The 15,869-nt window shown below is 42.0% G+C and overlaps 1 protein-coding gene across 6 annotated transcripts in view; it reads left to right on the top strand.

The window, feature by feature from the left end:
- PAG1 (phosphoprotein membrane anchor with glycosphingolipid microdomains 1) overlaps window positions 1-15,869 on the top strand; it is a 112,305-nt gene that overhangs the window by 73,890 nt on the left and 22,546 nt on the right. For all 6 annotated transcript variants that reach the window (XM_085053100.1, XM_085053094.1, XM_085053098.1 and 3 more), the window contains one exon: window positions 15,648-15,859. In XM_085053100.1, coding sequence (XP_084909226.1) covers window positions 15,735-15,859 — 125 coding nt within the window. In that variant the 5' untranslated portion in view covers window positions 15,648-15,734. The remainder of the gene's footprint in view (window positions 1-15,647; window positions 15,860-15,869) is intronic.

Genomic DNA, 15,869 nt, shown 5'->3' with positions numbered 1-15,869 from the left:
GCATAGGGACATTTAATACAGTGTTGATATGAGCCCACACACTGATGCTCCAGCAGAGAAGTCTTAAATATTCATATAATGGCTAGATTTGTGTTGTTTTATTTGCTTCTTTTCTTCTCTACCCAGAGTTCTAAGCACCATCAGATAATTAAACATTACAGGGTCTTTGATAGCAAATGTTTCTGAAAGTCTGGACATTAATTTTGTGTCCTGTCAGCTGGAAGGACCGTGATGCTCTGGCGTTTTTCTACTTGGAGAAAAGCGTTTTTCTGATATTAGACTAAAACATTTCATCCTTGCATAAATCCTTATGACTTTCTGAGAAGAATTTAGTACTAAGAGCATTCAGCCTTGTGTAGGAAATAATTTTAGAGGATGATGTTTGTACCTGTGTAACTGTAAAGCATAGTGTTACTGGTGTGAGATTCAAGGGCAAATGAAAACTCCTAGATTTAGGCAGGTATCTGCAAGGCACCTTCAGGCCCCATTATAGCCAGTAGCAATCAAAGCCCCCTTCAGTTGCTCATGCAGAAGGAGCTGGTGCCATTTGAGGTGCCCTGGTACATTTTCCATAGTTTCTAATTGCTATTTGAGAAGCATGAGAGATTGTCCTGTGCCATGTCTCCTGACCACATCCAGGTGCAGGTTTAATCTGCCTAAAGAGAAGTCATTGAATGGTGTTTGAAATGCCATACACTGTGCCCTTTGGCCTCCATCTGCCACTCCAGAAGGGCACAAATCTCCTGCAGTTCATGCATCAAGTTGTTCATCTCTGTGGACATATCTGCATAAACATCCAGATACCTTGTGGATGGCTTTAGGCAGCTCGGGTGGTTCCAGCTGCCAGAGTTGAGGCACCTAAATGGCATCCCCTGGGCTGGTCAGCTGCATCCTTTCTGAGGCTCCATTGCCTGGCACCCCTGGAAACACAGGAGGCTCAGACACCTCACTCACATAGAGACTTGCTTGGGCATCTTGTGCACCTCATGAGGAGTGGCTGGCTGCCACACGTCATGTCACAAGTGGTACATCTCACTGAGCCTGCAGTGCTGCCTGGGACTTGGTTGATAGAAAACAAAAAACTACAGAAGGGCTGAGGAAGGACAGAAAACTAGTTCTGCCCATGCTAGTGGTGTGCTGTGCTCTGTAACTCAGCTGGTGAGACATGCTGTGGATTTGATCTGTTGTCTCCCAGTCCTCCTGCCTTATCTGCACAGCCACAAAATGGCCACTGGGCAATCAAGCTAAGTCAGAAAGCTGCACCAGGGGGACATCAGTGGCCTGAGGCTTGATCACTGGGCAGCACCAGCACAGTGGAATAAATTGTGTATCCTGAAATGGCTCAAATGACTGTCCTTCTGAGGCAGCAGTACCCTATGGTAACTGGCTTGTTTTCTCCATCTCTTTGGGCCGACATCATTTCCCAACATCATTTTGCCTTTTGCTTTCCTTCGCTTCACCTGCGCTTGCCAGCAGTGCTGTCTTTGCCTATTAGCAGTTGTGTACCAGCTGCTGTGCTTTTCCTTTTTTTGGCAGTTTCCGTGCAGACTGTGCTTCCTTTTTTTTGCCCCAAACCTTTTTGGTGCATGTCAGCATTTTATCTGTTCGCATGCACTAGGGAATGATAGGAGCCATGATCTATTTGGGTCAGTGCATGTCTGTAACAATTCCAAAAGGAGGGATTTTCTAAGAATAAATTCTCCAATGCCAATCTAGTTCTCATTCTTACCCACATAATATCTGTTAGCACCTTCTGCTATTTTTATACTTGTGAAACTGGGGTAGCGTGATGAGTCTTTCTGTTGTTTTTGCTTTCTTCCAGATGAACTAAGTCTTGCAATTCTCCTGTTGGTTGAATAACTCATGGAAACACATAGCAAAGCCAGTAGTTTAGCAGCTGCCCCAAACTCAGGTCTGTGATCATATGTTTCAAGTCACCTGAAAATTCAAAAAGGACTCTCTAAAAGGATGACATGGTTGTTTTTCTGAACGTAGCACATCAATTTGATATTGAATCTAAATAATTGCAGAGCTGGATGACCTTTGTTCTTCAGGCAGTTTGCCAGGTGTTCGTTGTAGTCGAGAAAAATGTTCAACAAAAGGAAAAATTAATTTGCTATCACTGCCATCAAATCAACCTGTAAATGTTTCAGCTTTCAATAACTAATGGTCAGTCTATTGACCTATAAATGGTTTCCTTGAAAACTGTATCCTTCTGTAGAATCTGATTGCTTTGCAATAAAACTGTGTCCCTAAGTGATGAAAAAGGATAAAAAAGTTTTTTTCACCATATAGCATTAGGTTATCCTTTAAATTGAGCCATGTTCAGGAGGTATTACAAGAGGCCTAAGCATGGCACATTTCTCAAAGAATAAAGCAGATGAAATCCAGACTGCTTGCTTCAGGAAAATCTCACCTGAACAGGGTGTTATAACAGTGGTGTAATGGTAAATTGTAAAAAAGAAGTAGCTGTTGAAATTACTGGGCAGGATGTGGTATATTGTAGCTGTGTATGTTCTTCAACTGACTTCTCATTGTCAAGTATGTTTGTGTCTGGTATAATGCTTAAGGTTATCACATTTTAGGTGAGCACTTCTATTGCCTAATTCTTACCTTTTCAACTGAGAGAATGTTTTCATATATTTCTCAGCGTCTGCTCTTTGTATTTCTGACATGCCCTGTCTTTTTTCACCACTTGGGCATTCTGATACTAATAGGCCATAACCACAGTAATCAATATATGTTGTTATCAGTACTGATAGTTTTATAAGGAGTTTGTGTGGGTGTTTGATTGGTACATTATCACAGAAAAATAATTCAAAGGAGAAGAAGTGCTAAACCGAAAAGGCTGCCCAGGGTAGGAAGTACTCAGTGAATAGTGAGGGTGGCTGTGCTCTCTGCTAGAAGCAGCAAGCCTCAAGGTGGCTGTGGAACTGATGGCAGCTCGTGGAGCTGTGGCACTGTGGCAACACTGGCATGGTTTCTGGAAAGGAGGAGGAGGAGGCAGTTGTGGAAGGAAGAACCAGGTTCCATGGGTTGAGAGGGTGGCTGGAGGTGACAAGAGGAGACAAGATGACAGAGATGGAGGCTTCCTGGCCATACAGGAGCTGAGGCAGGACCTGCTTTTGTGGTGAGTGCATGTGGGTGTGGGCTCAGGCCTCCAGGGCATGTGCATGTGCATGTTCCTGCTGTGGTCACATCTGCACAGCTGGAAGACTTTTCTCAGCTGCTGGAGGAATGAGACGTGCTTGCTGCCGATCAGTCGTACAGAGGTTTGGAGCTTGTTATCTGCTCTTCCCTCATACATCACTAGTGAAAGACTGTTCTTACCTGGTCTGTCTCTTCTGTCCCTGGAGAGCAGTTATCCTGTATCCTGACAGGCTTTCATCAAATCTCAGTCTTATTCTTCTCTTTCAAAACCTTAACAAGACCACATTCTGTGGGGAAGAAGTAATGATTCGGGTCAGCACAGCAGAGAAACCTGGAAGAAGCAAAGCCCAGTTGGTTATTGATTGCATGAAGTGATGTGATGCTCTGCTTATCTTGCTTACCAGCCATTGCTTCTCTGTCATCACACTGTGGCAGCTCGTAACTCAAAGCAATAGCAAAACTTTTTGCAGGAGGTATGATGTATTTATCTTTCTCTCTGCAGTGCTGCCCATATTGTAGAGCTTCCTGTGAAAATAATGCTAATGATCGTAACATGGGAAGGCACAGAGGCAGGGGAAGTCTCACAGCATTAGTGATGCTTAAACTGCAGAAAAGGCTATGCCAACAGGCAGCAAGAAGGAGAGACTGGAGCAAGGGAGAAAAAGGTTTTTTGTTTGTTTGTTTGTTTGTTTTATGTTTGGTTGTTGTTGGGGTTTTTTTGTTTTATTTTTAGTTATTTGTTATTCAGCAAATCTGAGTTTACAAGCTATAGGCCAAACTCTGTCTTCTGATTCTTGCTTTAATGCAAGAGGAGGGTATTTTTACTAAGGATCGTGATTTATTCATGTTAAGGAAATGTTCTGTTTATGCCAAGTTCAGACTACAAAGTGGTAGTTAGTAGATGACAAAATGGAGATTTCCCTTGAAACAATGTGAGAAAGTGTTTGTTTTCTGAAGTCCATTTCCCCTCACAGATAGTTTCCTACCATGAAATAGCCAACAGTCAGGAGAAAGAGCCCAATCGTGTGGCAGGCTGGATATGTAAATGCAATATTCATACACAGCTTTGTGGAGCGTTTCTTTTCCATGGTGTATGAACCAAACATCTCAATTAAATCACGAAGGGGAAGACCTGGTTTTCATTAGCTGTGAAGACTTTCAGAATTACATTAGTTGCAGTTGATTAGATCTTATAATTGTATTTGCTGTGTGTCAGGATGAGGGAGTAAGGGGTTTGGGTGTGTTGAGGGGGGCGGTACCCAGCCCATAGATCACTCCTGCAGGACTCATGATTAGCTTCTGCTGCCTTGGTCTGTTGGGATCAAGCCCAGAGTTTTATATTTCTCTCTCCAGAGCAGGAGAGAAGGTGGATAAAATGCACCACATATCACAGTGTTGGTGGGGGGGCAGGACACAGCTGGGTTTGCCTCCCTACTCCATGCTGCTGGAAGTGGTATGCAGGACACTGGGTATGTGAATCCACAAGATATTCTGGACTGTCAAAAGCAAGTGGTGTTTTCATTTACCCCAGCTCTGCTTCCAACTGAAAGGCCAGAATGATGTCATTATGCTGGTCTCAGTGAGAAATTGCAATGATATTGTGCCATGGCGTGAGGCTTTGAAAAGGTGTGGTCTGTCAGTGCCCAAAGGCTTAGTTACCCACATTGTCTGGTCTGGTGGATCAGCTGAGGAAGTCAGATCAGAGGAATGCATCTGAGGCACTTCCCAGCAGGTCAGCACACATTAACCTCCCCTGCTTCTGTCCATGATTTATAGATATCTCCTCTCCTAATTCAAGTGTCTGAAAGTTCACTGGTCTGTATGAGGAGATGAGGTATGACCTTCACAGCTGACTCTGAAGGTACCCCTCACTCCACAGGCAAAAGTGAGTCTTTACTGATCATGCAGAGCATACAGGCAGCCAGATTAGGTTTAGATTATGTAGATTATTTTTACATGATTGAAGTTAAGGTGGCACCTTCCCTTAAGGAACACGTGGCTGTGTTTCCAACTCAATGGAGAAAACAAAGGTCACATAGAGGCAGCACTGGGTGGGGATATCAGGTGTCTGGATAAGTTGAAAGAGCTCTTCAAAAAACCCCAAATCCATCTTTATATTGGACATTTTTTCATGGAAAGGAAGTTATTTAGACAGAGATTCTCTTGCATGCTGTCTTGGTCTTATCTTGACAAAAAGTAAATTCTTCAAGACAGGGACCATCTCCAGAAAATGAAGAAAGCTCTGCGTATGTGCACCAAGTACTTAAGAAAAGCTGACAGTCCTAATGAGATACAAATGCTAAAAAGTTTAAAATTATTTTATTGAGTCAATTAAAATGAAATGAAATTTGGGCTTGAAGAGGCCCTTCACCTTTACAAAGCAGGTGAAGGTGAACACTGTTTTGTTCAAATTGATCTGTCCCCAAGTTAAACGACTGCTGCCTCTCTTGCTGTGGGATATCACACAGCTCAATTCTCACTAATTCCTTTTGTTTCAAGATTACTTAATCTTAAATATAAGAGGCCTTTCTGATTTAATTTGTATTCTACCGCCAAGGACCATCACTTAGCTTCCCTGGAACACTCCTGTCTTCCAGACATTTATATCCATAGATTTTATTATAGCATTAGCACTCAGTTATCTGGACTGTTTAGATTTTAAATTATTTTGATTAATTTTTTTTTTAAATTAGGATGATTTTTCATGTGCTTCATTTTGCAGGGGGGGCATCTCACTCAAGGCACATTAGAAGGCTGTAATGTCCTGACAATTGGATACAAGACATTTTCTTAATTTCTCATTTTAGGTATTCTCACTATAATTAATAAAAGTTGAGCAATCTAAAACTTCAGTATTAGTGGAATTCTCTTAGTCTTCTCCTGTGATGGGAGCAGAGGTGAGATCTCTGGTGGGACCCTATAGATAGCATCTGAGTGAACAAAAGCCTGGTTTTATAAATGTAAGCATACAAAAATGGAATCCCATTTTAAGTAGGAGTCTCTTTTATTTAGAAAAAAAAAAGCAATATTTCACTGGGGATAATCAGAGCAATGCGTTTTGCTGCTGCGTATTTTGCAGCCTTTTGTAATTTTATGTTTGGGGTCCTTTGGAAACTGGAAGAAGCCTCTGGAAAAGTACCATCTATTTGTTGTGTTTCATGGGCCTGATTCAAATACCAGTTTGAGAAGAAGTACAATTGCCATGGATTTTAGAGGTCTTTTAGGTCAGATGACTGCAGCAATCTCTGTGTGGGCCTCCTTCCCGGGCTAGGGGGAATTTCTCAGTTTCCATTATTATTACCTGAGTTCGCAAAAGGGTTGCATGAAATGTTGTTGCACTGCAAAAAACTGAAAGGGGACTTGGCATGGTAGAATTACATAAACAGCGAAGTGCAATTATGAGCAGGCCTTGTTTAATATGAAAGGGCATCTAGTTCCAGGAAAAGCAAAGCTATCAGGAGTAGTTGTGTCAGAGCTGGAAAACACTTCACAAAGACAGCTTTCATTTCTATATGCTCTAAAGTATGCAGTAATCGTGGTCTAATTACCTCACTGCAGCCAGAAAGCAATATGGGATATTGTGGGGGTGTGGGAAAGAACATAATAATGCTACAATTAAGCTGTAATCTTTGGCATGGTCACTCAGCAGATAAAGCTTTTCTGCTGTCGCATTTGAGACAGTCATTATTTGGCTGCTAAAGCCTGGGGAAAATATGTGGTGCTGTTCGTAGGAGCTGTTGCACAGAGGCTTCATTATGGGTTTCTTCCTCAGCAGCTGGCCAAGCCCAGCCAGTGCTCTGCATTTGAGAGCTGTGGCCTCAGCTCTCCCATGCTCCCTGCTTGTGCTTGGGGAGGTTTGTGCTGCTGGTAGTGGAATGGGGGGGAACCTTATTAGCCACTGTGGAATTAAATTGTGCGCTTTAAGTTATTGGATAAAAAGCTGTTTGCTCAGGGCCTGATTTATAATGGAAGCTACCTTTGGCAGAGATTGCAAGCATATGGTTTATACACAGAAAGACCTTGTGAATGTGGGAAATAAATGTGATAGCTCTGTGACAAGTTAGGTGCATAATTATGCATGTGTATTAACCCCAGGATGCAGACTGCATTTCACGGGGACATAATCACATTCACATGCAATTATGCTCACCTTCCTTTGCAAATCTAGTTTCACAGCCTGCTAGAAAACCTTGCTAGTGACATCTCTTATTTTCTGAAATTCTCCACCATTTTAAGAAAATTATTCCACTGTCTTGAATCAAGCTCTTGAATTCACACACTTAATTGCTCACACAACTTTCCTGATTCTTTCCATTTTCCCAAATTTATTTCTTTCTAAGGAGAGGCTGCTTGCACTGCAGGCTTGTGTGGACTTGCTAAAATTCTAGTAGGAATAGAAAGGAAAGAGAGGCAGGAGAAGTCAGGTCAAATTTGAGTACATTAACCTTAAGGTGACATGGTCTGACAAGGCATGAAAGGGTTGCTTAGAGTACGAATACAGATTGTGATGTAGATCTGCCTTTACTGCTGCAAGAGGCTTTTTAGTTTTCTGCAGTGCCACAGATAGATGAGTTCAGAGAGATGTGGTTTCTGTCTAGAAGATGCTAATGCATAGGAGGGGTTAAAAGTGACCAGTGGTTTGGGACTGTTCAGTTTTGTCTTAGATCTGGTTTTGCATTATGGAACAAAAATCACACATCCTTTGATAAACCAGCCATGGTTTCTGAAAAAGTAGGTACAGTGGGGAATTAGATCAGAACCTCATTATTCTGCTGCTTCACAAAACGGAAACATGAACTATTCTGAAGGCTTATGGCATGCACAGTCTCTGCAAGCCTCATCTGACAGCCTGCAAGAGCAGCTCAGTCCATGTCAGTAATTCCTTCCAGCATCAGGCTTTCAGGACCAGACCTTAATTATGTGCACATCTGGTCTTCACTGCTTGGAATGAGATGTGTGTGTCTTGAACTGTTCTCATTAAATGGGTGCTGCCAAGCCAAGCAGTTCAAAACACAACTACACCAGAAGAGCTTTAACCTGTTGTAGGAAAGGATTTGTCCTGATTTAGTGCACAGGAAACCCAAAAGCAAAATGCACTAGGTACTGCGTGAGAAAGGTGATCTTGGCCTTAAGGTTTGTGTAGTTCAGTACTGGATCTACATTTAAACAGCTAGAAGCCAAAAGAAGGCACTGCAGATGCAGAAACAGCAAATTGTCCAGTTACAAATGCGTTTTACAACTTTTTTGCAATGCATTTGAAGAAACTTCACAATCTTGACTCTAGTGACGCTGTGGTGTTACTAGAGGTTCTGCCAGGCAGCACCTCAGTCCAAACAGCAATCCTGTTGCCTACTGTCTCCAGAAGCACTTAGCTGCAATTGCTCTTATTCACTTAACACCAATGTAAAGCAAGGATCATGTTTGTGTATTCAGGCTGTTCCATAGTATAAGTTGTTTTAATGTGGCAATGCCTGAGAATTATCTGAAATGTCTCTTTTTGACAAAATTTCAACATCTTTTATTACGTTCTCATGCATGCTTATTCCTATTTTGGTATCTTAATATAGTCTTTGTCACCTACAGCAGAGGTGGTTGCCTCGTGTAGCAAACAGAACTGGGAACTGAGAGAGAAGGAGGAGCTGGAGTGGGTAGAAAGCTGGATATGTCCTGTGGTGGTGAAGTACTGAGAGAAGTATCTCTGGCACAGGGGGATTAAGGTCCAAAGGACCCACTGTTATCAGATGCCCAGCCTGAAACATAAAATATGTGGTTTTACCAAGCTAGAACAACCTGAAGCATAATTTTGGCTACAGTCAAAATGCTCTTTCCCAAAATGAGTCCCATGCACCACTCAGAAGTTAGCTCTGGTCAGGGACCAATGCTGAAGATCATACAACCATCATTCAGTGGAGAACAGGAAAGTTTAAGAGTGTGGGCTTGGGCTGTACAAGACAATTATCTCTGACATGTTGCATTTACTGCAATGAGCCCAACCTTAATGTTCAAAGCTCAGCTCCCAAGACTCCAAAACAGGACTTGCAGTAGGAGATACCTATGAAAAGTTTGACCCGAGTATTTTGCCCACACAAGAACAAATGAAGCCCTGATGATGTCACAAAATATGTGTGTAATGCCATATCAGGTCATGCTGTCAGGAATCCACCAACTGTGGCAAGTTACAGAAAGGAGACAGGAGTTGCCTCCAGTTGCTCTGCTGTTAAAGCTTGGTTAGGCCACATAGTGGAAAAAGTCAAAGAACACATTCAATTTAAAGTGAAGAGGTTTACAGAAGGGTTATTTGGGTGAAGGAAGGGTGCTTTAATTTCATTTTAACACAGTTCAGCAGAGTGCTTCTCTTTCAGGAGTATGAATGACATTTCTCTGCCAGCACCATAGTATTTCCTTGCATTTCCATGCAGAAAACAGTCCTGACATGGAAATAGTTCCAGATTGAGCAAAGTGCATCTGCCATGCCCTCCCCCTTCTCTAGATGAGGTGTGTAGTTTGGTGTGAGCTTTTGTGGGTGCAGGAGTGAATTGCCTGCCTTTGGATGTTTCTTTAGGGTGGCCTGAGGGTGTCACATACAAGGGGTATGCTCAGTCTTTGGGCACTTGGATACTGTGCCTGCGGGTGCTTGACGTGGGTGTAAAGTTGCAGAGGGAATTTTCTGGAGCGGGAGTAAGAAAGTCCTCAGGTCTCTAGTTGGATGCTATCTTCATAGAGAAAATCTGTTTTCAGGATTTAGAGGAACAGAAGATGGAGGTGGGAGGTGTTAGTCACACATGCAGGACAATTTCTGCTGTTGCCTGTTTGTTGTAGCCCAGGTTTCTGGTCTGGTTTTGTGGTTGAATGACAGCATTTGCAGCTGGATGGCAACAAGAGGACATTAGCTTCATACTTCTCAGCTCCCTTCTGTTTGTGGGTCCACATATCTTGTACAATTTTCTGGTTTAATGCAGCTCTCTGGGGGATTGCTACCAGAGTAATAAAAATCTCATATAAAAATTCCAACCTTCTTTCCCTCTCTTGCCACTCCTTGCCAGGTCTGTGCAGTGGGGTGGAGGGGATCTTCCAGACCATCGCATCTCCCTGATCTGTTTTGCAGTTTAGCAGTGGGTAATGAAAGCCCTGGGTGCCGGAGGGATGGCAAGGAGTAGAGAGCAGTAGGAGACTGAGCAGTTCACAAGGGAGCCTGTAACCAAAGCTCGGGGGTGAGCATGGGAAGCACCTGGGCAGTGCCCCCGTTAGCTGAACACAGCCTGACAGCCCAGGACAGGGAGTCGCCATCCCCACAGCCTCCACGAGTCTCTCCTGTCCTGTCGCGTTTGGCTTCTCACATTCAAAGTCGCTCAGTTGTCAGAACAATTCAGTCTCTTGCCCACGCTCCATCTATAATTCATTAAGAAACCCAGAGAGGTGAAGCTGTTGACATTTCCCACTCTTTTCCCTCTGGAAGGCGTGGGCCGAGCGTTGTTTGCAGCAGGACATGAATGAAAGTGCTGTAAACCCAGAAGCCAAGGAAGGGGAAGGTGGCAGGAGGGGGACACGCTGCCATCTCCTGCTGGGACACCGAGCATGGCGTCTGCCCCTCGCAAGCACATCCTGTACAAGCATCACCATAAACTCGGGCAGGACTTTGCTCAGGAAATCCTGGACCTGAAGTGCACTGGGTCTTTTGGATGCTAGTCTTCAAAGGTGTTCAGGTCTCACTCCAGACTTTTGCAGCAGCTTCCCCACCAGTTAAAATTTATGCTCCGTGTGCTCCCCAAAGTTGCAGACTGTGTCTCTGGTTCACTCCAGATACAGGTTTTTTGGGACCAAAATTGCATTCTCCTTATCATCAAGTCAAGATGAACTGCCTCAGCTCTGCTTTATCCCTGCAACAGCTGCCAGCAAAAATAACATTATTCACCATTAATGTATGGATTATACAACAAAAATATCTGTCATTCTGAAACCACAAATGTAATTGGGCATTTAAGTGCAATTTTGAGGAATGGCTACAGGCATAATTTATCATATGGGTTCCAATAATGGCAAATATTGATGTCTAGAAAGGATTTCCCACAAGAAGAAATTTTATCCCATATAGTGTAAAGATTAGTTTTCTGAACTGGTAGTGACTTTGAAATGACAATGCAGACTATTGTTTAAATTTTGCCATAGATTAAATAACCAGGTTTCTTACCTGGGTGTTCCAGGCCTGTCCCTGTTATTCTTTTTTCAGAGTTCAGCATATCCAGCAACGTGTGTAGAGGGTTCTGTGGAAAGGGTACAGTGAAAAAGATCTGCATCTCTAAAGAATCATCACACAGGAAAATAATTTTAAAAACCCCAAACAGTTCTATAGACAATTATTCTGTCTCAGCAATGTCTCTCTGCAAAGTTGAACTGTTTGAGTCTGACAGTCTTCCAAGGGTGCAGGTAGGACTGTTTTGAGCCCAACAGATGAAGGGCACAAAGTGAACTCCATCTGTAGCAGCAAGCTCTGAAGCACCCTCATAAGAGGCACAGATCCCAGTTCCTGAATGGAGAGATTCACCAGAGGGCAGCACAATATCACTTTCTATTGTAAAAGCAGGAGTTAATAATTTCCACTGCCAGAGAGCTCTTAGAAATGAGCTGTTTGTTCCATTGTTATGATTTCAAGTAAGTTTCTCTTTAAAGCTATCCTCTGGAGCAGCTCCTAAATCCAAGGTATTAGGCATTAATGTTTCAGTGTCCAGGCATTCACCTAGTGGAAGCAAAGGGAGTTCATGTGTATCTTTGCCAGGTTTCTGTCCAGGGCTGCCTGGGGCAGCTGATGGGTGCTGGTGCAGCTTCAAGCATTTCAGAAACTCCTGTGTTAAAGCACGAGCCTGGGTGAATATTATTTCAGCCTTATTTTTTGGGAAGCATTAAACAGAAGGAGTAAGCCTTCTGATGTCACTACATGATAAGGGTTCACAGAGGGTGAATCTAGAACCATAGAATCACAGAATGGCCTGGATTGGAAGGGACATTAAAGATCATCCAGTTCCAGCCCACCTGCTGGGGCAGGGACACTTTTCACTTGACAAGGCTGCTCAAAGTCCTGTCCAGCTGGACCTGGAACACTTCCAGGGATGGGGCATCCACAGCGTCTCTGGGCAACCTGTTCCAGTGACTCAGCACCCTCACTGTAAAAAAATTTCTTTCTAATATCTAATCTAAACCTACTCTGAGCTACCCCTTGCTCAATCACTACATGCCCCTTTAAAAAGTCCCTCACCAGTTTTCTTGTAGGTCCCCTTTAGGTACTGGAAGGCTGGGATGTTTTTGCATTATAATTGTATTTACTTCTGGTTGTCCTGTGTGCTGAGCAGCTTCTAGGTCCTCTAGCACTTATGCCAACTCCTGCCGTTCAAGGAGCTAAGAGGAGTCATTAGTCACATTTTGCCTGTTCAGCTTCCTTCATTCAGGGCTTCACCTGTCATCAGTCTGTTTGTAGTTATTACTCTGTTCTGTTTGCACAGGTGCCTCCCATGATCACCTCCCCTGGTTCAAGTGCCATTGTGCTTTTCTGTCCTTTTCTGACCTCTTTCTCTCAACATACAGTCAAAGCATTTCATGCTCTTTTCCTGTAAATTAACTGCATTTTCTAGCCTTGGTCATTCCTTTTGCTACTTTGACTTCTGCCTGGTGGGATGCCTCATGTGTAGCATCAGACTTGTGCTTCACTCCTGACATCACACATAGAGGTCTCCCTTGACTGACTGTTTCTGATCTCACTCCTTTTGAAGTTCAGTCTGAACTCCATCTGCTCTGGCTCATCCTAACACTTCCTAACTCTGTACTGAAGCCTTCAAAGGCAGCTTTTCCATGGGGCTGCTCCCCATGAATCCTCAGCTTTCCTTGGCTCAAATAGTATCTTTATTTAAAGTCCAGGAGCCTTACGAATATATATTTAGAATAAAAGAGACTCTTTTCTTACAGTATGAGCTTAAGTTACATTACTTGGTCTTCTGAGAGGAGTATAGTATCATTCTTCAGAGTAGGTACAAAATTATGAACTTAGTAGTAGAAACAATTTAAAAAACTTTTAAGTCAGCTCTGTGTCTGCTCTAAAAGAAAATAAACGTGTTTCTGTTTTAAGAAAAATATTTTTAAATCCCTGATCTTTTTTTCATCTTTTTCTTTGCCCAGTATGTGGGAAATGTGGTTTTTTTATTTTCATTTGCATTCTTTTTATTTCTCGGGAAAACCAAAGAAGAAAAGACAACAAAAATGCTGAAAAAAAGATTTGGTTTGGTTTCCTTTGTTTTTACATTCCATTTTTATTTCATCATTTTTTTCCCTAGGAAAAAGGAAAATTAGAAGTTCTTGAAGGTAAAAGGATTGGACAAAAGAAATTAAAAGATCTTCTAAGAATTTTCTTTAGGTTTTAACAGGGCAGAAAATGGCTTTGAAGATTCACCAAAGAAATGAAGGTTTAAAAGGGAATTATTTTCTGTTCAACCCTCTTAACAAGGGTTTGGAGCTAGTTAAGGCAGCCAGCACAGTGTGCTTTGTAATACTTTCTGAATGAAGACAGTCCATCACCTTTACAGGAATCACTCCAATGCACAGTGCCCTTGCATGCCATCGCAGACGTCTTTGTTGGCTTTACACCAAGTTTTCTCCTGACTAAATCTGATTCAGTTTCTCATAAGGTCTCTCCATTTCATACTCAGTGATATGACTCAGTGTAGAAATAACCCAACTTGTGCTTTAAAATAGGGATGAGGCAGGGCTGTATCATCTGCTGTATACATAATTTTTAGAGTGATCTGCCACTGCTTTTAAATGTTTAATTTGTGAGGCTCTGCCAGGATAACCAGAGAGACACATTGCTTGGCAGTGATCATCCCTGGAGAGAGGTGCCTCTTTGGTGTTTGTGCTCAAGGCTACCAGTAAGATATATTTCTTGGCCAAGGTGTGTGGCACGTCATCCTCCTGTGTATTTAGGGGTTTGGAGAAGTTACACATTGTCTGGCTTTCTTGTTACTTGGCCAAACAAAAATATTTAACTACACCTTCTTCCCATTTCAATTTATATCCATGCCATAATTATCTAAAAGAAAAAAAAAAACTAAAAGCTTTTATCTACTGTGGATAAATTAGTAAGGGTTGGTTTTTGGAAGGTGTTCAGAAGTCTGATCCTGCATGGTTGAAATCAATGAGCCCATTTTATGCAGGAACAGAAATGTCACATGTAAGAGCTACCTAGTCACATAACTTAGTTGTTAAATATCTTCTCCACCAGATTTCCTTTGATCTGAATGGCCTTTTTCTGGAAATAAATCTTTCTTTCTCATAAGATTTCAATAACAAAGTGGTGTTATGTGTTTATATACAAGTATTATATTAGTACTGACTTGAATTTGTTTTTACAAAGGATGCTTCTGCTGCAAAGAAATAAATATATATACATACATATTTCATATAGAAAAAATGTATCTATGAAAATATATGTATTAAAGTAAGTTGTTAGTGGCTTTAGACATTGTTCAATCTTATATTTGTGCTATTTTTTCATTCCCAAAATATATCTGCTCATTTCCTAGCCATTGTGTTCTATTTCAGTTTTTATCAATCTTGAGTCAGGCTGAAAGCCTGTAAATAGGCTTTGCATAACCTGTTCCTAAATGATGGAGAAATTGATATCTTCAGCAGTGAAGATAACTTGTTTTTAATTTTGCCATGTCAACAATGTATTGCATTAAAAATACGTACAGAATTTTGGAATATATTGTATACCAAAACTTGTATATCATAAATAGAGTTTACCCAGGATGCTTTCTCAGGGGCTCCTGTACTGTAGCTAAAGTTGTGTTTATTCAAGTTTTTAAAAAACACCCTGTTTACTTTGCTCTGTTGTTTTCTCAGCCTCGGGTGGGGAGAAGCTAAAAAAGAAAGTTCAGTATTGTTACTTTGCAGACATACTATTAAGAAAACAAGCATGTCACAGAGAAATAAGACTAGATCTTATCTGCTGTGAGAAGGGTTTCTGTGGTTTCTTACCTAGCTTATTTGTCATTTTACTTTAAGCCTCAGATCATGTGCAGGCAGGAGAAACTGAGAGGAAAGGAGGTGAATGTCTACTGCAGCTCTCTTTTAGGCTTGTTAACTTTGCAGAAGTTGTAGTTGGTTTTGAAAGCTCCCTTTTCATGAAATTTACAAATATGACCACAAAATAGATTACTCTGTCCCTCAAAGAGGATTTATCTTTTCCTGAAAATACGAGTACAGGGATGCTGTACTACCTTTATTCACGTTGAGCTTGTAGATAGGTAACAGCTTGCGTTAATATTTGACAAATCTGTTCCATGTTGCTGTCAGAAATGTAGCTGAAAATCTCTTTGGCTGGCTGGCTTGTACTTGAAACTGGTTTTCATAAGATCTGGATTTGAAAATCTCTCCTGCCAGACTTGTAGGTGTCAGATTCATTATCTTCAAAATTTCTCTTAACCTCTGGTGGTGGGTTTTTTTTCCTGCAGAAACAGAAGGTGCATGCAGCACAGATGTCAGCCTTCTTCAAGGAGTAAGCTCTTCAACCCCAAGTGATACCAGCTCCTGCTAGTACCATGGGGCCAGAGGGTGGTTTTTTGGGCAGTGGGCAGATCCACGTGATCCTGTGGGGAAGTTTGGCAGCCATGACGACACTCTTGTTCCTCACCTTCCTCATCTTCCTTTGCTCCAGCTGCAATGGGTAAGGCTCC

Source organism: Lichenostomus cassidix, chromosome 2, assembly GCF_008360975.1.
Source record: "Lichenostomus cassidix isolate B80296 chromosome 2, HeHo_3.0, whole genome shotgun sequence".
Lineage (NCBI taxonomy): Eukaryota > Metazoa > Chordata > Aves > Passeriformes > Meliphagidae > Lichenostomus > Lichenostomus cassidix.
This window is presented reverse-complemented; position numbering and strand designations above follow the sequence as displayed.